Below are 24199 nucleotides of genomic sequence, written 5' to 3'. Positions count from 1 at the left end.
TGCATGCACATGTGCATATGTGTGTGTGCATGCACATGCATTTGTGTGTTAGTCTCATTGCCTTGACATTAAATAATAGTTGTAAACAAGTGTCACCATCATGCAAATAGTGTCTGTTTCCAATATTATATCAAAAGATGCCTGGTTATGGGGAAATACTACCTTACTTGGAAACATGTGAAGGTTGGTATCAGGACGGGCATTCAGTCATAGAAAAATCAACCTACCTCAACAAATTGTGACCCATGCAAGCATGGAAAAGTGGAGGTTCAAAAAACAATGATGATATATGTATATATGGCCATGTTGTTAAGAAGTTTCCTTCTGAACTATGTGGTTTTCCATTAAGTCCCAATGCATGGCACCATACAAAAGCGTCTTCTACAGTAGTCCCAGGCTAACAAAAGCAAATTTGGTAAAAGGAAACTGAAAGATGCCCATCATATAAGAGAGAGAGAGAGAGAGAGAGAGAGAGAGAGAGGGAGAGAAAGAGAAAGAGAGAGTGTGTTGCACTCTATGAAAGTTGCTCACTTGGAGCAGTATCACTGTCATTTCTATCAACAAATCACCCATTTGCTTTGCACCTTCAATGATATGTGCATGCATATCATTGAATACAAATATATATATATATATATACATCCCCCCACATATATACATACACTTCATATACATGTTACATATATTACACACATCATATTTTATATATATATATATGTGTGTGTGTGTATACAAATGAAATTTATTCGTAGAGATTATCTCTCTACAATATGCAGTTCCTTATCCCTAGGTAGAGATGAAACAATCTGCAGATGATAGAGATAAAGTGTGTGAATAAATTATGTAGCTCTGCTTTTTAAAATGCATTGAGCACTTAAGTGAAAGTATTTTTCTTTTGTTTTTTAAACTTAGAATACCTAACTTAACACACACACCTATATATCAATGCACATACACACACACACACACACCTATATATGCACACACACACACACACACACACAAAGACATGCACTTACATGATACACACACGTATTAAACTTAGACTGTATGTTTAGATTTCTAGTTGATTATGTAAGAAAATCCATCAACACAAGTCATTGTAAAAGGAAGACAAAACAATTTTTAAAATCTGTTACTTACTGCAAATGCTGCTACCAGAGTCAGTACAAACATTAGCTGAAAAAGAAAAGTGATTTTGTTTTAACAATATAAAAACAAAGGAGAAGTATATTCATTTGAAGTAACCCCCCCAATATATTACTGGTCTGAGTGGTTGGCTTTAGGAAGGGCATCCAGCTGTAGAAACTCTGCCAAATTTAGATTGGAGCCTGGTGTTGCCATCCGGTTTCACCAGTCCTCAGTCAAGTCGTCCAGCCCATGCTAGCATGGAAGGCGGACGTTAAACGATGATGATGGTGATGATGATGATGATGTTATCCAACTCTAGCTACAAAGGTAGGACAAAACTAATGTATTGATGGTAATGACTTCAGACTTTTTTGCATTGAGGAACAGACCAACTTTGGTTGCGGCATTCTCAAGAGATGCTAACAAGTGTTGTGTATGACTCAGGTAATGAGCTGTGAGAACAAGATCATTAGCATAGCCACGGTCAGAGAGATACAGGCTCTGCTTATGATTCATAGTAAGGCCTTTGTCATGGATAGTGTCAAGACTCCACCTAATGAAGTAATCCACCACAATCATGAAATGAAAAGGCGTTAAGGTGTCTCACAGAAGACTATTGTTGTTGGAAACTCTTTATTTGGTCTGTCTGTGCTCTGCACAAGGTTTGATGGGTTTTCATACATGATAGTAATCTCATATTGGATATTAAGTTCAAATAGGATATGTAACTTGGACCTTTAGTTGACATTAAATCCACAAATATAGTCAATGCTTTTTATTGGTAGATTCTAAGCTTTTCTTTAAGGGCAAAGATTTGTGGCAGTAATCATCTGTCTTTGCAGAAGCTGTTTTGATTCCAACTTAGGTTGGGATCAATATCAGAGGCAATTCTATTAAGGATTGCTTTCCCAGTGACTTATACTTTAGCGAAACCACTGCCTAGAATCTAGATGCTAAATGCCTTGTTTCAGTACTTTACAGCTGGTAACACAAAACTGAAGACAATCTTTTCTTCAACCACAAAGTAGCAGATAGTCTGCCAATCAAGATTCACCCATTTACAATAGAAGAGATTAAAAAATGCCCAAAAAAGTAAAGAAACAAGACATGACACAAAACCAGATAACATTCCAGCTATTATTTGGAAAAGCACACTCTTCCACAAACATCAGTGAGATTTCTGTAATGAGACTGTTAAAGGAAACAAGCCAACAGCCTTCTGGAAGACTTCAATCAATCTACTTCCAAAAGGCAATTTTCACTCATCTCAGAACTATAGGGGAATTACACTCTCATCCCTAAAATCTACAACTCTATACTCCCTGTGATTTAAAGGAAATTTAGTTGCTATTTCTAGCAAGTCAAATGACTACATAGAAACTCTCTCTAAGTAGGTACTGCAGATGCTTCTAAAGGTATTGACTGTCAGTGATATATTCAGTTTTTCCCACAGGGAAAATAACTTACAAGAGCACAGTACCTTATTCAGGTGGCAGTAAAATTTATATGTCATGTACTTAATGTTACAGTCAGTGGAACTGATGGCTGATCTTATAGATATTTCTGCAAAGGTGTTTATTCTTCTATTCTCTTATTTGTTTCAGTCACCTGAATGCGGCCATGCTGGAGCACTGCCTTTAGTCGAACAAATCGACCCCAGGACTTATTCTTTGTAAGCCTAGTACTTATTCTGTCAGTCTCTTTTGCTGAACTGCTAAGTTACGGGGATGTAAATGCACCAGCATTGGTTGTCAAGCAATGGTGGGGGGACAAACACAGACACAGAAACATACACACATATATAATGAGCTTCTTTCAGTTTCCATCTACCAAATCCATTCACAAGGCTTTGGTCGGCCCAAGAGCAGAAGAGACTTGTCCAAGGTACCACGTAGTGAAACTGAACCTGGAACCATGTGGCTGGTAAGCAAGCTACTTACCATACAGCCACTCCTGCATTTACTATTTATATTTCGTGTGCTTAATGTTTCAGTCATTGGAACTGATGACTGATCTTATAGATATTTCTGCTTTAAAAAGGGGTTAGTAAACTATCATCACCATCATCACTGTTTTAATGTCTACTTTTCCATGCTTACATGGAGTAGGTGAGACCATCAAGGCAGAATTTTTTGACAACTGGATGCTGTTCCTCATACCAACTCTCACCTGTTTCCATGCAACATAAAATCTCCCATTCCATGAAAAACGAATGGCCTGGACTTGGTTATGCAGAGGAATGCAAACAAGCAACAGCATTTGTATCATCAATGAGGCTTTTGTTTACATCAGTGTGCAAACATGGCAAGATGAAGGGAAATACAAATTCACTCACTCACATACAGACACATGTGACAAGCTTCTTCAGTTTCCATTAAATGACTTCACACACAAGGCATTGGTCAACCCGCAGCTATTGTAGAAGATACCAGCTGACTGTGTCCACACAATGGGACCAAACCCTTATCACAAGGTTCCAAAGTGATTCACACACAAACACATGTGTGGGAATTGTAAGGTTTAAATGGAAACTATATGTTTCCATTAAAATATTGGAGTAAATCACAGAGAAAGAAGAACATAGAATAATTATAATTTTCTTTTCTTTTCATTTGTTTTTACACCCATTTTTTCCATAGCCACAATAGGTTAGATGAATGTAGTGAGGCATTGTTTTGCAGTTGAATGCCCTTCCTGTCACTAACCCTTACCTGTCCCTCTTATTGTCTGTCTTTAAAGGTGCAAAACTAGCAGGGGAAATGACAATAGCACAGCATCACTACTTGCAACTCAGAGATTTTTAGACACATATACGGCTCTTGTATATTTTGTTCTACAAAAACATAAGTTATATTAGAAGTGTATAATGTCATCTATTATACAAATATATACACACACACACACACATATTTAGGGAACGACATCCAGTTATAGAAATCATGCTAAAGTAGACAGTAGAGCTTGGTGCAGTCTTCTAACTTGCCAGCTCCTGTTAAACTATCCAACCCATGATGTCAGCATGGAAAACAAACATTAAATGATGACGATGATTATGATGATGAAGATAGCATGTGTGTATGTGTGTGTGCATAAAGTAAACAGAGATTGTATTTGTGAACTACAATTTCAGTCATTGGTCTTTTAGTCATTCTAAGATATCAGCAAATAAATTTCTGTTAAAGATGTAAATTGCAATTGCTGCATTTGTGAGTGATCACATGACCATTGGCATTAAGTGTGTATTACCATGTATCATTATAGAATAGTTTAACATTTAGATTCACTGTACACGTAATCTCTTGAAAATGCAACAATTGTAATTCACACTATTAACTGTTATTTCTTTCCAGTCTGTTTCTCTGTTAAGTCACCAAAATGCCAACAGAACAAAATATTGTTTATAAACTGCTGCAGAAACATGTCCGGCCATTGAGCTGTTTGATAGACTAAGGGAAAGTTTTCTTTACTTTAAAATAAGTGATGGTTGGTAACAGGAAAAGGTCAAGCCACAGAAAACCTGCTTCAGTAAGTTTTTGTCTGACCTATGCCAGCAGGTAAAAGGTGGATGTCTAAATAATGATGATGATATAGATATTGTCACATTATTAAAAACCAATTTATTTTTTTACCTACAAGAATATATGAAAGACACTGCATGTTAGAGGAATCAACCAATACAAATGTTTATAATTATATAGAGACTGGAAGTGTTACCTGTCATATAGCAGGTAAATTTGGAAGTATACTTTGTCACCAAGGACAATATCAGGAATTATGGCATACATACAATAATAATTTAACTTTCATCAAATTTTTTGATACTCCTACAAAATGATGAAATGAAAACTGATTTTTTAAAAAGAAAACATCTGTCCTCCACAGCAGAATTGTTAATGCTCTCTGCCTGCTGAATATGATCGGCTTGCAAGAACCCTGTGTTTGGTGCCACACAAAAAGCACCCAGCACACTCTGTAAAGTGGTTGGCATTAGGAAGAGCAATACTAGCATAGGAGAACAATGATGATGACAATGATTAAAATAAATTTCTCAAAAGTATGTTTTCAATAAATGTGTCATTTTACTAAATTTTATAAACATAATTGCAATCCGCTCTATCAAAAACCTATCCCAGCAAAATTTGAACTCCTCTCATTAACTACTCTGTCATTTACCTCTTCTCCTCCTCTGTCTCAATGATTCTTTGTGTCTCACAGGGTGTGTATGTGTGTGTAAAATGTTCCTTTATTCATTGCCTGCCACCAAGGCTAACATGTGCAGACATCTTTTACTCTCTCTCCCCATTTCTCTGTAAAGCATGACTGGAGAAATCAATCAAACTATATTTAAATATGTAAAGTAGTTGGCATTAGGAAGGGCATCCAACCATAAAAATTATGCCAAACAGATCTTGCTGGTGTCACATAAAAAGCATTCTGTAACATGGTTAGTGTTAGGAAGGGCATCCAACTTTCAAAATCCTGCCAAAGCAGACAGTAGTGCTTGGCACAGTCCTCTGACTTGGCAGCTCCTCTCAAACCACCCAACCCATACCAGCATACAAGATGGATGTAAAATGATGTTGATGATAACGATTCATTATATAGAGATATAACTATTCATTTGTTCCACTTTATTCACTCGAAGTAAAAACAAATGTTGTGGTTGTTGATGATGTTGCAAACACTTCAGCAAAAAAAAAAGCTTTGTTAATACTTACTAATACTACAATTGTTGCAATTATACGAGTTTTAGCAAACATCTTCTTCAGTTGATTCATTGGTCCCATCAAAAAACAAGTACTGGAAATAGACAAAAATTGATTATAAAAGAAATATTCTAAAGCAGAGAAAAATTGAGTCAACATTATCCAATATATATATATATATATATATATATATATATATATATATACATATACATACATATATATATATATACATACATATATATATATATATACATATATACATACATATATATATATATACATATATACATACATATATATATATATACATATATACATACATATATATATATATACATACATATATAGATGAAAATAAATTTTCTTATAAAGTATGTTTTTAAGTATACTTCACAATATATGGGCTGTATTAAGAAGTGCTCATTGTGAGCTAAATCGAAGGATAAGAGAAATTATAGAAGGAACACATCTAGATGTGTTCCTTCTACAAATTCCAAAGCATAATTTAAAGCACACAAAGAAATAAATATACATATAAATTTATATAAATAAATGAATAAAATTACACGTAAAAGTTATATGTGAAAACTATGCATCATGTACATTGAGTTCACATACTGAATGGAGAAGGGACAAACATAGAGATAAAAATCGAAGGTAAGGGCTTTCAAAAGGAAATGTTCCAATCGATTAAGAATTTGATGTTTATATGAGTTATCAGATGAGAGTTCAAAATTTAAAAATTCAGAGGTAAATAAATTTGGCAAATATTATAACATAAGATAAATATACAACTTTGTGGTTAAAGGATATCATCTACAGCCGTATCACGGGTACATTAAATGTATAAATGGTGTTTTACAAAAACATAATGCCCTTCTCATCAGGATGGTTTCCTTCATGATGAAATCCTACATGATAATAATTTGAAAGATTAATCTATCAATCTACATGATTATCATGTAATTTTATTCATTTATTTATATAAATTTATATGTATATTTATTTCTTGGCATACTTTAAATTATGCTTTGGAATTTGTATTGGTTGCCTAGATGTGTTCCTTCTATAATTTCTCTTATATATATATATAAATAATCTTATAATAAAAAAACTCTGAATCTTGTAAATACAGCTACCCAGGGTTTCCTGGCTGAAATAATAATTTATTCTACCATTTATCAGTTGTCTTTTGAGCAAATAACATTTAAACAAGAGATGCTTGTAAAGAAGAAAAACACAAGGGAGATAACCAATGTTACAATTATTAGATGTCAAGCAGAGGTAAACCTGGCTTACTAAGTGTCCGGTGGTCTACTTTTAAATTATGACAAGACGTATTTCTTGAAATGCGGTCATAGAGAAAAAATCTCATTCCTCAAATTTATGTATTCGTTAACATTTTCTGGACCTGTTAATATAGGGTCTCCATATCCAAACCCTATATTAACGAGTCCAAAAAATGTTCAATGTGTTCTCTTGAAAAACTGTATCTCTTAAAAAACTTAAAAAGCAGTCTTGTTTTCAGTTTGATAAATGCAAAATAAATTAAAAATACAGCTACCCAGGGTTTCCTGTTTAAAATAATATTTGTGGGTTTTTTTTAATAAGATTATCTTTACTGTCTTAGCTGGTCAATTGTTTTTCTACTTGTTGAAGCATTACCACATAATATATAAATATGTATATATTATATCATATACATACATATATACACTATACAGGGTCACCGAGAAAGGTTTCCGTGATTTCAAAATGAAATAATTAAGTCTGTATCAAAGGCATACTATTTATTTATAGACCAAAACACACAGAAAATCTTGAATTTTTCTTACATTACTTAGTAGGTTTCGATATGAGCTCCCTTTGTTGCATGGCAAACATCTAAGCAATAGTTGGCCTCCCACCAGGTGCGCTGAATTATATCAGGATTTACAGTCACTATCGCCATGTGGATTCTCTCTCTTAAATGTTGCAGATCCTGGATTTTTCTGCCTAGAGGTTATTCTTCAGATAACCTCAAAAGAAAGAGTCTATAGGAGTTAGATCAGGGCTTCTAGGTGGCCACAAAACAGGACCATTCCTTCCAAATCAAAAGCCAGGGAATCTGTTGTTGAGAGCTTGTCACACATTATGCATGTAGTGAGCTGGCGCTCTGTCCTGATGGAAAATTACACTTATTCCCTTTTCTCTTTCAATGTTTGCAACTTGAGGGAACACATAAATTTCTAGCATGTCCAAGTAACTAGCACCTGTAATCATGTTTTCTGTAAACATGAAAGAGCCGACAACACAGTCATGCAGGACTCCACACCATACATTAACCCTGGATGAATCATGGATGTACTGGAAAATGCCTAAATAAAATTCTGTCATCATCATTAATTTCTCTCAGCACCATTACAGCAAATTCAACGTGTTTTGGCTTATCTGTCTCCTTAATTTTATGCCCCATTTGAATTTTGTAAGCATGCAATCTTGGGCATTTATGCAGCACATTTTGAATTGTTGTTTTAGGCATATGAAGTTCCAAACTGCATTGAGCGATGGACTTCTTAGGACTATGCAAGCATGACAGTCTCAAATGCTTCATGTGCATGGCTGGCCCAGAGATTTCTTAATGTTTACATTTCCAGTTTCTTTAAACTGGTTAAACCATCAAACAATGGTTTTGTCTGTAGGTAGATCTTGTCCATATGTATGCTGAAAATGACGTTGCACTAAAACAACTGACTTAAACTCAGCGTGCCACAATACACACTGCGCTTTCTGCTGTACAGTTACCATGATTGCCATGGAGTGGCTGGCCAGAGGCTTGCTAGTGAAATAGTGATTTCAAGGACAATGCAATGGCAAATATCAAAACTCCTACAGTTGTTATACAGTCCCACGTTGATTTCATACAGACCGCTTGCTTATAGCTAGTGCAATTGACAACTAAAATCACAGAAACCTTTTTTGATGATCCTGTACATACACACAAATACATATATATATATATATATATATATATATATATATATAGAGAGAGAGAGAGAGAGAGAGAGAACGAGAGAGAGCACAAAGAATTTTTCATAATGTAAATCTCTATGATATGAATGTTGTTATAAATGCAAGAAGTTTAATTATATCCAGCATTCTTTATAAGTTTATTGTTGTTGTGTGTGTGGGAGAGACAGACAATGAATGGGGAGGTATTTTCTATTCTAAATGACATGATAAAAACATTCAACACATTGTTCTAGAAATGTCCTGTTCCATTCTCCGCTAAATATTTTTCTTTTCTCATCAGTCATCAGATGTTGTCCAAATGACCTCCAGCAGTCCACTGTCAACATTTTGATTTGGTGAACAAATGAATAAAGTGTGACAGTAACTGCAATATTTCCTGCTAATATTAATAATCAACCCTACATTTACACACAACTTAAATTTTAGTTTTCCATTGTGAGAGATAAATGAGAGAGAGAGAGAGAGAGAGAGAGAGAATGTGTAAACAAATGTATCAGCATATGATTTTTTTTTTTGCATAGGCATAGCTGTGTGGTTAAAAAGTTTGTTTCCCAAGCATGTGATTTCAGTTTCACTCCCAATGTATAACACTTTGGGCAAATGTATTCTACAAGGGTAGGTTAAAAAGTTCATAGGCTGACTATGAAGGAGTGATGCTGGAACTGTGAAATCTTGCATGCATTAATTTCAACCCTTCTTATTAATAACTGCATTGTTTCTTACTAGATAAACTAACATCTGACTGTTCAGAGAACACTTCAAAAGTAACTTAAGTGACTTCTCTTGAAAATCGACAAAATTTGGCATTGTGGTGTTATCAAGTTCCTGCAGAATGTCATTGGAGTTTATACCCCAAGACATTCAGGCTGACATGGTTCCTACATTAGGGGATGACACTCCAGCTTTATCAACCACAAAAAGTGAGCAGCTGAATTTAGGAGGATAATGGAGAGTCTTGAAGATGATGCAAGGTTTGAATGTCCTGCAACTGAGGAAAACATTGTTTGTGTTCACTACATGCTGCTGGATGACGGGCAACTGACTATAAATCAAATAGCCAATGCTATTAACATATCCTGTGAGAGAGCTTAGAATATTCTGTGCAATGAACTTGGCATGATGAAGGTTTCTGCTTGGTGGGTGCCACATTTTCTGAAACCTGATCACATCACAACAAAATATGACATAGTTTCAAGGTGGATACAGCTGGTTTCTTTGAATGTTTCCTAAGCTAGGATGAGTGATGGGTTCATCACTTTGAACATAGACAGAGAGACAACCAAAGCAGTGGAAACACTCCTCCTCACTTGCTTTAAAGGGAGCCAATGTCATTTCATTTGCAGGGAAGGTGAAGGCCTTGGTTATTTTGGATGCAAAAGGTATTGTGTTTATTGACTATCTTCAAAAGGGCCACATCATCAATTCATCAATAGAGAGTACTATGCCAACTTGCTGAGGCAGTTACGAAAGGCTATCAAGACCAAATACCTATGAAAATTTAAGAAAGTGGTCTTGTTTCATCAGAAAAATGCTCCAGCACACAAGTCCTTGACTTCAATGGCTACTATGTGTGACTGTGACTTTGAACTGATTGATCAACCTCCCTATTCTCTTGATTTGGCTCCATCTGAGTATCATGTTCCCCAACATGAAAAAATACTTGGCTGGGAACCAGTTTCACAGTGATGGTGACGTCATATCTGCTGTCAATGACTTTTTTGACCAACAGGATGAAAATTTCTTCATCAATGGATCCAAGCACTGTACTACTGATGGAGGAAGTGTGTGGACTGCAAGGAGGACTATGTTGGAAAATAAACCTCGTTTGGTTATACTCCATGAGAGTATCTTAGACAGCCTGTGAACTTCTCAGCTGACCTTTGTACTAATGCCTGAGGCCTTGTGAGTAGATTTGGTAGATGGAAACTGAAAAAAAGCTCATCTTGTGTGTGTGTGTGTGTGTGTGTGTGTGTGTGTGTGTGTTTGTGTGTGTGTGTGTGTGTGTGTGTGTGTGTTTTGGCATTGTTTGATAGTGGCAAACAAATGTAGCCCTCATACAAGTGGTGTTTGTTTTAATCTTCTGCAAAAACATGACTAACCATAGGAAATATTATTCTGCTTGGAAACAGGTGAGATCTGGTGGCAACAAAGGCATCCAGTCGTAGGAAATATCTCAACAAATTCTATCTGATCCATGTAAGCATGGTAAAGTGGATGACGAAGAGAGTAATAGTTGAAAAAGGCTAAGGAGAGTGAAGGCAGCTAACAAGGAGACTTAGCAAAGTGAAAAGGCCAAAAAAAGTGAGATAGTTTAATTGTGAGCTAAAGTTGACAAAAGTAGCAAAGCAACTTATTTACACTCCCACATGAATAAAATATCATTCTTATACATCCTGAGCACAAATACTGCCAGAATAGACTTTACCACTTTATTTCTTAAAGTTTGATACAGTAAGTACCACTAGTAAACAACAGAGCAGGTAGGTCAACTCAATTGATCATATCCAATACTATGTGCCAAATCAATAATGAAATGGGAAAGACTGTAGTTTGCTACATCACAGTTATTATCCCACTGGCATTATACGTCTTATTTATCCAGAGATATTAACACAAGTTTTTACAGTAGGTTAGGTTAATGTGATAAACTATGACCATCCTTTGACATTGCAACTAGAGAGAGCTGTTACAGACAGGGCTGAAAGTGTAAGATAAACATGTATATGCCCAGATATATTGTCATCAAGGTGGATAGACAGAAGTGAAAGTGTGTTAGAGAAAGATGGTCTAAATATCCAAGTATATTAGCTCAATCATAGGTACTGTCCAGTAAGTTTAACGTCCAAGGTGCACCAACTGCTATTGGACCAATTTTCAAAACTATAAATAAATATCAAGTAATGACAATTCACTATTGTAAGCAGTGATGATGCTAACCCTATCCATAGACTGATTGCAGAGTTATAGCCTAGGATTATAGGAATCCTATACCCATGAGAGATAGAGAGAGAGAGGAAGAGGATTGTGAACTTTCAATGAAGATAGTATCCAAACTGCATAATAAAAGCAATACTTGAATTAAAATTGGAATTTAAAAAAAATTTCCTCTTATTTTAGACTGATCCAAGAAGTTGTTTAGAGCTTTAGTTCCATATATAGATATACTTTCCTTCTGTATCATTATGTATAAAATTTTAAATTGAAACTGTTTCATGCTTCATGAATTTTGATGGATATTCTGTTGGTTTTAAAAAAGAGTATCCAGTTGTCTGATCAACTGGACTACCTACTTGTTGAATCAACATTTAAGTGGTTGAGCATTCCACAGATATGTATGCACAACATAATTCTCAGGTGAGATCAGTATGACACAATGTAGGACAAAGCTGAGCATTTGAATGAGATACAATCCATCTACAGTTTCCATTTTCTAATTTAACTCACAAGGTTTTAGCAAAAGACACTTGTCCAAGATCCATGCAGTGGCACTGAACCTGGGACCTTATGATTGCAAAGCAAACTTCTTAACTACTCAACCATACCTGTGTCCATTTTAGGGGGTTACTAAGTAACTACTGAAGACAGCAAAACACTGGCCTTCTTCTGAATACTGTCATTATGATATATGAAGTGAAATGGCTCAACTTAGGAACATGTCTTTGGAACCATTTCAATTCACAGAGAATATTATCATACTGTTCTAATATAATTTCATGACAAATGCTAATGAATTAACTTCAGGATTTAAATGATAAATACTTCAATTTAATTCATGTGTTTTGGACATTGATAAGATGAGAATTGTAAATTTATCCAGCAAACCTTGATAGGGAAAGAACGTTTCCCAATGTATAGAAGACAGCAAATAAAACCAGTCCTTTCTTGGCTATAAACAATAAAGCTGAGCCCTAGATGAAAAAAAAGCAAAAAAGAAAAACATGCAACTATAAAAAATATCAAACATTCTCTTCCTTAAACATTTCTTACTATTACAATAATATATGGGGCAGTATAGGGTTGAATAAATAGTATGTCACACTTACCAGTTGAAGGATTTGTGGGTCATATCACAAACACTTAACTCTTGCTGGCCCATTCCCATGTGATAAACAGGTACCATGAATATGTTCAGCTTATTATTTTAAGTCTAGTTTCATTGGTTTGATGCTGAGTTGAAGTTTGTTTATAGGCCAACACACAAGCTTTAGTAACCTACTTCAGGGTATTTTCCCCATGAAAATCTAGATCCTTTCTCTAGTGCAGTGTTTCTCAAAGTGAGACATGGTAATATTTAAGAGGATGTGTAGATTACTTCAGAATGGAACATAAGTAACAAGTGAATAAAATAGCAATAAAGTTTTAATTAAAATTTCTTTCAAACACTTATACTACATACTTTGTCCATTCATGGTGGAGTACACACAGTCAAAGTGAAGTATGGCACAAAAATGGCTAAGAAACACTGATCTGGTTGTTTACCAGGAATCATCTTTGACTCAATATTGAACCTTGAATGAGATGGTTTACCAGGAGTCATTTATGACTCAATATTGGTCCTTACACAAAATATCTTTGACATGTTCAACAAAGTTTCCATAAGTTTAATGAAAATCAGTAGGATGCCCACAAGTAGCCCAAAATAATACTTCACTCCATTTTTGTACTGGTTTCCATATTACACAAAACCAAAAACTCCCATCAATTCCTAAATTCAGTATCTACCCTGTTGCCAGCCAATGGGGAGCAGAGAATATTTAGAGCTTTTCTTAGTCTACTTACACATTAGCTGTGTGGCTGACCCTAATTCATTCACTCATTATAACTCCCACCCCATTGCCCCTAATCACCTCTTTACAAGTACTACAACCCTTGGAACTCCCTCCCAGTTTATGTTTTAACTTTGTACCTTTTAGAGCTTTAAACATACATTAACTTAACTGTGGACTTATTGCTCTAGTAAAAGCTATGGATACTGCCTTACCTTCTTAGATTAAATAATAACAAAAGTATCCACATAAGATTCAATAAAAAGTATAATGTTAAGAAAATAAATAACACAGGAAGCACAGAATTTAATTTTCATAAGGAAAACTGAAATTTATTGTTTAACAGTTAACAAACAAATGATGTGGTCTAAAATAAATGATGAAATAGTTATAGTTTGTGATGATGTCGTCAAAAACCTTATATATATATATATATACTAAAGATTTGTAATGATAAAAATGATCTACCAAAGTTAACTTTTCACAGATTTGTTCAGTTTAGGACTATGAATCAATTCCTGATTGTGTGTGTGAAAGGGAGAGGGAGAGAAAGAGAGAACCATTTGAGGTGCTACCCATGGTCCTTGTAGGCCTCCTCAGAATGGTGGAGTCATTGAAGCTGATTTTTAACTTGACTTTCAGTGAATTGATGTTTGCAAAGAAAACAAAAGCAAACAAGGAAGTCCCAGAAAGGTTCAGTTTTATAAGGAAAATTCTTGGCAAGAAAATCATTGGTATTCAACAATGTTATAAGTTGTGCACATGAGCATGTAAAAAAACAAATAATGCACTTTCTCATAACTTGTGTATGGTTTGAAGATATGTGGTCATAACCAAATTATACATTATGTTAACTATGCTTTACATTCAGACTAGTTTTTAAAAAACCTGATACAGTTTTTAGTAGTCAAACATGAGATATATGCCAAAATTATCTTAATATTTTAAAGGTTTATTTACACACAAGAATTCACTCACACACTGTTTTATAATTAGGAATTTTTTCCCTCTTCATGGTATCTTTATACACCTAAAGCATTAAAAATTCAAAAGATATATTATCCAACTCAATCAGTAGATTGGCAGTGTATCATAAATATTTATGATGTTTGTTGTTGTTGTTGTGGTTGAATAGCTTCAGTTGGTTCTGCTCGAATACTTCCTATGACAGAGCAGTAGCTGGCAGAATGTTTAAAAACAGCCCAGCGACAGCAACCTGGATAGTGCAGATTGGCAGCCTCCTTGTTTTACGAGTTTGTTGAAAGAAATTTGGAAGTGATTTAGAGCATACTGAAAGACTATGTAGAAATTTACTCAGTGGTTTATATATATACCCATCATTTAACCAGAGAAACAGATAGTTATGAGATTGCACACGGGCCAGCAGTTCAAATATTATGATACTCAGGAAGTACATTGCCAGCTCAAATATTATTACACTTGGGAATACTCTGAACAACTTTAGTTGGTTACTGTCAGCAGTAAGAAATGCTCACAGTTGTGTGATAAATACTTCCAGAATAAACAAATATTGAATTCTATCAGGTTGAGTAAAAAGTAAGCAATGTTTTGAACCCTGAAGAATTTGTACCGGATTTTTGCAGAGTTTTTGAATTTTTTTGCAATTGTCTGATAATACAGATATAAACTTGCCCAAATGCATCAATAAATTAATACTGATAATTTTTTCACCATTGCTACAATCATCTGAAATGGAACTGTCAAAGCGCGATATTCGAGTAATTTTGCTATTCAACTTCATGAAAATCAGAAAATGTGCAGATATGAAATTTGCTCATCACTTCTCCATAACCAGACCAATCCATTTCTCCACAGTAATGTAACTTGTGATGAAAAGTGGATTCTATACAATAAAAAAAATGTTCTTCACAGTGGTTGGACCAAAATGAAGCACCGCAAACCTTCCCTTCAAAAAGAAGGTTACGGTGACTGTTTGGTGGTGTACTGCTGGACTCATCTGCTATAATTTCTTAAAACTTGGAAAAACCATTACTACAGAAACATATTGCCATGAAATTGCCAAAATGAATGAAAAACTGCTACTCCTCCATCCCAGACTGGTCAACAGAAGAGAGCCAATCATTCTTCATGACAATGCTTGACCACATGTTTCACTAATGATGCTCCAGAAGCTGATGGAACTTGACTACGAAGTTCTTCTCCACCCAGTTTATTCCCCAGACCTTTCCCCTACCAACTATCACTTTTTCAAGCACCTTGATGGTTTCCTATGAGAGAAGGAATTAAAAAATCAAACCGATGCTGAAAGTGCATTCAAAGAGTTCATCAGCTTCAGAACTCCAGATTTTTATGTTACTGAAATAAACAAACTTGTAACTCCTTGGCAAAGATGTGTTGATTGTAATCGTACTTATTTTGATGAATAAAATTTCTACATTGTTGAAATATATTGTGATGAATTTCATGTTTCAAAACATGAAATTCCTGATTACTTTTTACTCAGCCTGACAGGAAGTCATTCCATGTAAGCTAATGCAGAGGAAAATAATGCTGATGGTGAAAAGTGAGAATGTTACAGGAAGAAATACTGGAATGATGAGGTGCTGGGATGTTTTCAAGTCAATAAATCCCATCAAGGTCATGAATGACTTACAATCACACAGGCATGGCTGTATGGTTAAAGAATTCACTTTGTAGTTGCAGGGTTTCAGGTTCAATTACACTATGCTGTACCTTGAGCAAATGTCTTCTACTAAAGTTTTGCGTTAACTAAAGCCATATGAATGAATTTGATAGGAAGAAACTGTGTGTGGAAGTACATTGGAGAGACTGTCTCTGTTCTTGGGAGTGTAGATTTAATCTGTTGGCACCTAGCACTTGGATACCTTTAGTGGAGTCCCTTTTCTTACAAAAATTTGGGAAAGGCTTCCAGTTTGAGTTAAACTACCTTTCGTATGCACTGACCTTCCTACTGTAACTAAATAACACAAAGGTTTTTAAAATAAATTATGTATTTTTGTAATGAAACAGTAAGTTTTTCAAACTTTGGAACACGGTCAACAATTTTAAGGGCTGGGTTGTTAATACCAACAACCATAGTACTTGACTAGAACTGTATTTCATTGGCCCTAAAAGGTTGAAAGACAAAGTTGACCTCAGCTGTTTGAACTGAGAATGTATAACTAGAAGAAATATTACTAAACATTTTTTCTGACGTGTTATCACTTCTGATGGTTTACCATAATAAAAATGATGATGATAATAATAATAACAATACTCACAAGTACAGAAAATCCAATACCCAAAAGAAAGCATATTGCAAAACCTTTAATCCTTGTCGACCAACTGAGTGTTGAGGCATCAGATATCTAGAGGAATAAATCAAATTTCTGATTATAGCAGTTATTTTATGTGAACTGAACATTTGAAATTAATAGAGAAAACAAAGCAGCACCAGTTCTGTGCCAGTAGCAAACATGAGAATACTAAATGCTTCCAGGCTATGCATGAAAATATTTCCATCATTATATATTAACCCTTTAGTATTTAAACCAGCCATATCTGGCTCAAATATCCTGCCTGTTTTATGTTCAAACTGGCCAGATCCAGCCTCTCACAGTTACCCTGTAATGTCATTCTAAAAATAAACAATCACATATTTTAATTCTCAAAGCTATGAGATAATACAGGGTTAATTTTATAAAATGTGAATACATTAGTAATACATTTGACAAAATAATCTGAATGTTAAAGAGTTAAATATTTACATATCTATCCATTCATCCTTAATCCTATCTTTATTTTCTCTGATACCCACCTTCATGTACTTTGAGGTTATACCTGAACACCTCATTTCCACCATCCTTTCTTCCTTTCCAGCAGGGATGGTCATGTACCTTCTCCACAGTGAAACATCTGTTCCTTTCCCACTATCATACTTCAGCCTCTCAATACCTAGTACAACACTAGTCCCTTCAATACTACACCCCAACTCAGTTGCAGGGTTGTGTTTTAAAAGTTACTTGATGAAGTCACTAGTGCCAGTGCCATGAAAAATAGCACCCAGTACATTGTGTAAAGTGGTTGGCATTAAGAAGGGCGTTCAGCCATACAGACTACGCCAAACCTGACGCTGGAGCTCAACACCGTCTTCTGGCTCATCAGATCCTGTTGAACCATACAAACCACACCAGTATGGCATACAGACATTAAATGAGGATGAATATATATTAAATATTTACATTATTATTTACTTAACGTCTGGCTAAGTAAAATTAAGGCCAAAAAGTTATGTTTTTTATGACCATGCCCCCTCCATACAATCAGCTCCTGACAAACTTCTCCCCAACATCCTATCTTCCCAATACCCCCTCCCCTCTATCTTCCATACTCCTTTGTGAACCTACCTGAACACAATATGTCCATGCCAGGTCTTTTCCCCACAACATATCCTCCTAACATCCTGTGTATCCATTCACTACATTCCTCTCCCCTGCATCTCCCATTCTTTCACAGCCTCACCCACCCACTTACCCTATCCAATCCCTTGTCTACTTCACTATAAACCCCTCTTTGTAACTTACAGTGTATGCCCCATTACATCTTCACCATCTTATCTCTCTTCTTTCCAACTGACAGAGCCAGGTATCTACCTCCTCTACTGCAAGGTACTTATTTCTGTAACTCTATTCATACACTAACACCTAACACACAGCTACCTCCCTCAATACTACTCCTCAGCTCAGTTGAAGGATCTTCTCTTGCAAGTTACATGGTCACCTCGCTGCTGCCAAGTTAAAAGCATCTAGTCACTACCATCTGGTTGAGTTTGCTCAAACATTTTTAACTCACACATACCATCTATCTCTGTCCGGTATTACTTGAGGGAAGTCTTTGGGGAGGCACCCAGTGTCTCTGGTGAGTTGATCTACATATGTTTGGACAACCTGTTCTAGTATGGTCATGCTTTGGCATCCATAGCAGTAGGTCACTTGCCAGCTCTTGTTTAGCTCACTAGCAACATGCCACAAAGAGCAAGTGCATTTTTCTTATAATGGTGGAAACAGATAGATCATCATACAGCTGTTTCTTGGTGGGACAAGTTCTCCAAGATATATTTAAGCCTGCTCTCAATATTCAGGTGTAAGCTCCATCTAGCTTGGATTCCAACATCAATTATGATGCTCTTATAATGCCACCAAATCTCTTTGTGATTACTCTGGATTATGTCTCAGAATATCACTTGACATTCGTGAAAAGAGGACTGATCAGTCATCCAGCTCAAAAAAAAAATAATTGATGTAGACTATGCTGACGAGTTAGCCTTGCTCTTTGACACAATAGCAAACTCCACTCAATTACTCCATAGCCTAGAATTAACTGCACATGAGGTTGGATTACTTGTTAATTCTAGTAAAACCAAATTCATTGTTCACAATCAATAAGGATCCATCAATCAAGTTGATGATTTTACATATGTTGGTTTTGTATTAACCTCAACTGGAAAGGATGTCAAAACTTGGACAGCCAAAGCATAGTCAGCTCTAAAAACAAAAAACTGGATGTTGTCTGGAAATCAACTTTGTTAGACAATCTTAAGAGGAATTTTTTCCATGCAACAGTAGAGTCAGTTCGTTCGTACGAAGCTACAACCTGGACGCTTACCAAAAAGCATCTAGTATACTATGTAAAGTGATTGGCATTAGAATACCATGCCAAAGCAGTTGGTAGAGCTTGGCATGGAAAGAGATTAAATGATGATGATTGCAAAGAAAGAGACTTGGAAATGTCATTACAAAAAGCTGCTGAATGTAGAGAATGAATGGGAGGAGGAGAGCCTGCTAAATGTTGGCTCAATTGAGGGACCAGCTACTTAAATCAACAGTACCTTGGTAGATAAAGCAATTACGGATATGAAGACACAGAAAGCCCCTGGCCCTTCAGGAATCACCGCTGAGATGATTGAAATATCTGGCGGTGTAGGTGATGGTCCAGTCACCTGCATTATAAATCAGGTGATTCACGAAGGAATCATACCCAATGACTGGTGTAGCAGCACCATAGTCAACTGCTACAAAGGTAAAGGTGATGCCTTGGATAGAAATAATAACAGAGGTATCAAATTGTTGGATCAGGTTATGAAAGTTATGGAGAGAGTCATAGCTCAACTAATTAGGGGGAAAGTTAGTCTAGATGACATGCAGTTTGGTTTTGTACCAGGGAGAAACACCACTGATGCTATATTTCTGGTAAGGCAGCTGCAGGAGAAATACATAGCCAAAGATAAACCTCTGTACTTAGCTTTTGTTGACTTGGAGAAAGCTTTTGACAGGGTTCTTGATCCCTTATCTGGTGGTCAATGCAGAAACTAGGGATGGCTGAGTGGCTAGAGAGAGCTGTACAAGCCATGTACAAAGACACTACCAGTAAGGTGAGGATTGGCAACAAGTACAGTGAAGAGCTCAGGATACAAATAGGGGCTCACTAAGGATTGGCCCTAAGCCCCCTCTTGTTCATCATAGTCCTCCAGGCAAGACAGAGGAATTTAATACAAGCTTCCCCTGGGAGCTCCTGATGACCTTGTTCTTATAGCTGAATCACTATCAGAACTAGAGAAGTTCCCAGTATGGAAACAAGGTCTAGAATTGAAGGGTCTTAGAGTTAACCTAGCAAAAACCAAAGTCTTAGTAAGTAAGAAGGCAGACAAATCACAAGTCCTTTCAGGTAGATGGCCCTGCTCAATCTATAGAAAAGGTGTAGGTAGTAACTCTGTAAGATGCACCCAGTGTAAGCTTTGGACACCATGACAGGTGCAGCAATATCAGAGGAAGGTTAACAGGGAAACTAGCTTTTGTATGTGGTAGATGCACAGGTACAATAAACGCTGAAAATGTGCAGAAAATAGATTCCATCAACTGCTAGTGGGGTAAGCTAGAGGTAGTAGATAGCTTCCGTTATCTAGGTGACCAAGTTAGTAGTGGAGGTGGGTGATCCAAGAGTGTAGCTGTCAGAATAAGATTAAGCTGGGCAAAGTTTAGAGAGGTCCTGCCTCTGCTGGCAACAAAGGGCCTCACTCTCAGAGTGGAAGGCAGACTGTATGATGCCTGTATGCAAACAGCTATGCTACATGGCAGCGAAACAAGGGCTGTGACAGCTGAGGACATGCATAGGTTTGAAAGAACTGAAGTCAATATGCTTCACTGGATGTGCAATGTCAGTATGCATGTTTGACAGAGTGTAAGCATCTTGAGAAAAAAGTAAGGCATAAGCGGCATCAGATGTGGTGTGCAAGACAGAGGAATGCATTGATATGGTCATGTGATGCATATGGATGAAGACACCTGTGTAAAGAAGTGCCGATCCCTAACTGTGGAAGGAAGCTGTGGTAGAGGTAGACCCAGGAAAACATGGGATGAGGTAGTGAAGCATGATCTCCGAACTTTGGGCCTCACAGAGGCAATGACTAGTAACTGAGACCTTTGGTGATATACTGTGCTTGAGAAGACCTGTCAAGCCAAGTGAAATCACAGTTGTGTCTGATGCTGGTGTCACATAACCGGCACTTGTACAAGTGGCACGTAAAAAGCTCCTTTTGAGTGTTGAGACTCATGGAGGAAAAGTGGTTGAGCTCCTTTGGAATGTTGGGCCACACAAAGGCAATGACCTTTGGCACTATGTTGTACTTGAGAAGAAGACTCATCGAGCCAAATAAAATTGCAGTCATAGCAGATACTGGTGTCATGGAAATGGCACCCATGCCAGTGGCATGTAAAACCACCTTTTGAGCGTTGAGCCTCATGGAGGGAAGGACCAAGGTCATTTGGATTATGCTAGGCATCAAGCGTTAGGCTTCACAGAGGCAGTGACTGAGTCCATTTGGCATTATGCCATGCTTGAGAAGAAACTCCATCAAGCCAAGTAAAACCAGTCATGGCAGATACTGGTGTCACACAAATGGCACCCATGCCCATGGCATGTAAAAGCACCCATTACACTCTCAAAGTGGTTGGCATTAAGAAGGGCATCCAGCCAAAGATATCATGCCAAAACAGACTGGAGTCTGGTGCAGCCTTCCAGTTTGCCAGCCCTGGTCAAACTGTCCAACCCATGCCAGCATGGACAACGGATGTTAAATGATGATGATGATGGTCACTTAACTTTTTGTAGGTGTGGGTGTGGCAGTATGGTTAAGAAGCTTGCTTAGTAACCTCATTGTTTCGAATTCAGTCCCTTGGGCAAGTGTCTTCTACTATAGTCCTCTACAAATGCATTGTGAGTGAATTTGGTAGATGGATGCGGTGTGTAAGCCCATTATATATACACATGTATGTGTTTGTGCTTACCCCCACCACTGTTTGACAACTGGTACTGGTTTTACCTCCCTATAACTTAAAGGTTTGACAAGAGAAAACCAACAGAATAAATACCAAACTTCAAAAATAAGTACTGGAGGTGATCTGTTCAACTAAACCTCTCAAGGCAATGCCCCAGCATGACTGAAACAAGTAAAAGAAGATTCTAAGCTTCTCTGTCTGCCAGCCATAACAGCTCGCCATCTTTCAACTTCCAATCAGCAACAATTCAAAAACTCAGAAACAAAAAAACAAAACAAAAAAAACCAAAAAAAAAACCACTACTGAGCACTAACTAACCCACTCACAAATTTTTTAAAGAAAAATTAGATTACTTCATGTGAAGACTTTTTTTTTTTTGCCAGTTCGATACATAATTAACCACAATTAGACTAGAAAAATATTTTAAAAAGTCCATTTTTGTCATACCTTTGGACAAGGTGTGTGTGATGGTGTTGAAATAGTGAGTTAATGACAAACTATATCCATATTGGAGCAAAAACCTCTCCTAAGACATTGTTTTGTGTCAGCACACAAATACACATAGATCGATCACATAGTTAAAAAATTGATTGGATTATTAATTCACAGATCAAGATCATGAGTTCAAATATTTGTAGTATTGCATCTCTAGATTATAATTATACATGCTTCATGTAAAATTGAGTAAGATATACAGCTAGCAAACAGGTACTAGATGTTTACTAGAACAGAATTAGGAGAAAACACCAACTTAAGGTTCTGTCATGGACTCTTTTAGCCTTCTTTCAGTCATTGGACAGTGATCAGGTTGGAGCACTACCACCAAGAGATTCTATTTCTTAACACCAATCCTAGTATTTATTTTATTTAGTCTGGTGCTTATTTCATTGATCTTCCCATTGAATGGCTAAGTTATCTCATGACATAAGAGAAGAGAACCTGACATACTGCTGACCAAAGCCTTGTAACTAGACTCGGTAGATGGAAACTGAGAGAAGCCTGTCATGTGTGTGTGTGTGTGTGTGTGTGTGTGTGTGTGTGTGTGTGTGTGTGTGTGTGTGTGTGTGTGTGTGTGTGTGTGTGTGTGTTTCCTTTGTTGCTAGACATTGTATGATAGTTGTTAACAAGCATCACCATCACATAAAACGTCCTTCATTCCAATCTCCCATGAAAACATGGAAATATTTCCATGGGGAAATATTACCTTACTTGGAGACAGGTGATGGTTGACAACAGGTAGGGCATCCAGCTGTAGAAAATTTACCTCAACAAATTCCATCCAATCCATGCAAGCATAGAAAAGCAGAAATTAAAATGATATGATACATACAGACATCCTGTGTTCCAACTACCATACTGTTCTTTGGTTATTGGGTTGAGAGGTAATTTATTTAAGTCTGTTTACATACCAATATTCTATTACCAATCATTAGTTAATAATGGGATATATACAGCAGTAAAATACTAGCTCCAAGAATTCAATATGGATTTGGTTGAATTGTCCTCATCATCAACATCATCACTCTCTACTTTCAATTCTAATGCAAATTTGAACACTTTGTATTTCAGTAAATCGCTACTTGGTCTCAATCCTACATCGTCTCATCTGTGAGAGCCAATATTCTCAGATCTGAATGAACCACTTTAATACTAGGTCAATACCCTTTACAATTGCTTGTAATAATGATGTTAGTAATCAATTTAAATTTAAAAAAATACTAGGACCATTATACTTTAAACACGTGATAAAATTATAATCACAATAGAGAAACATTATCTCTAGATCTGGTGAATATTAATTTCATATGCATCAAACTAATACATCCCAACACATTCAAACCTGAAATTCTTTAGAACAAACCAAGACAACACGTTCATATACAATTTTATTTAAATGTAGAGTGACATAACTCCATTTATGAATCATGTGGTGCTATTCGGCCAGACAGGCTCTGACCTGCAGCATCAAAATACAATTTCTAGATTACAACTCTCTCTATCTCACCTTTCTTAGCCATACAAACATAGACATTCAATCAATATATTCAATAAATCTGAAATAAATCAAGTGAATAAAAAGAAAAATGTTTTTACAGTTGCAAAGCAAATAAGTGAATGAAAATATGAAAGTGAAAGAAAATACATATGCAAAGGATTAATTATTGTGAGTGAAGTGAAAAACAAAACAAAAACAGAATGAAAGAAACATATTTAGACAGAAATCTACCTACAATGCATACATATATACATACACACACACACACAT

At 36.2% G+C, this 24199-nt stretch overlaps 1 protein-coding gene across 7 annotated transcripts in view; it reads right to left on the bottom strand.

Annotated features, from left to right (window-relative positions):
* LOC106871890 (vesicle transport protein SFT2B) overlaps positions 1-24199 on the bottom strand; it is a 76103-nt gene that overhangs the window by 17025 nt on the left and 34879 nt on the right. For 4 of the 7 annotated variants that reach the window (XM_089356745.1, XM_089356741.1, XM_089356743.1 and 1 more), the window contains 5 exons: positions 16882-16968; positions 12675-12760; positions 5850-5931; positions 1144-1179; positions 228-397 (listed from right to left, as the gene is read on the bottom strand). In XM_089356745.1, coding sequence (XP_089212871.1) covers positions 228-397; positions 1144-1179; positions 5850-5931; positions 12675-12760; positions 16882-16968 — 461 coding nt within the window. The remainder of the gene's footprint in view (positions 1-227; positions 398-1143; positions 1180-5849; positions 5932-12674; positions 12761-16881; positions 16969-24199) is intronic. The other 3 variants (XM_052970213.2, XM_052970210.2, XM_052970212.2) reach the window with 1 other exon arrangement.

Source organism: Octopus bimaculoides, chromosome 8, assembly GCF_046866305.1.
Source record: "Octopus bimaculoides isolate indiv1 chromosome 8, ASM4686630v1, whole genome shotgun sequence".
Lineage (NCBI taxonomy): Eukaryota > Metazoa > Mollusca > Cephalopoda > Octopoda > Octopodidae > Octopus > Octopus bimaculoides.
This window is presented reverse-complemented; position numbering and strand designations above follow the sequence as displayed.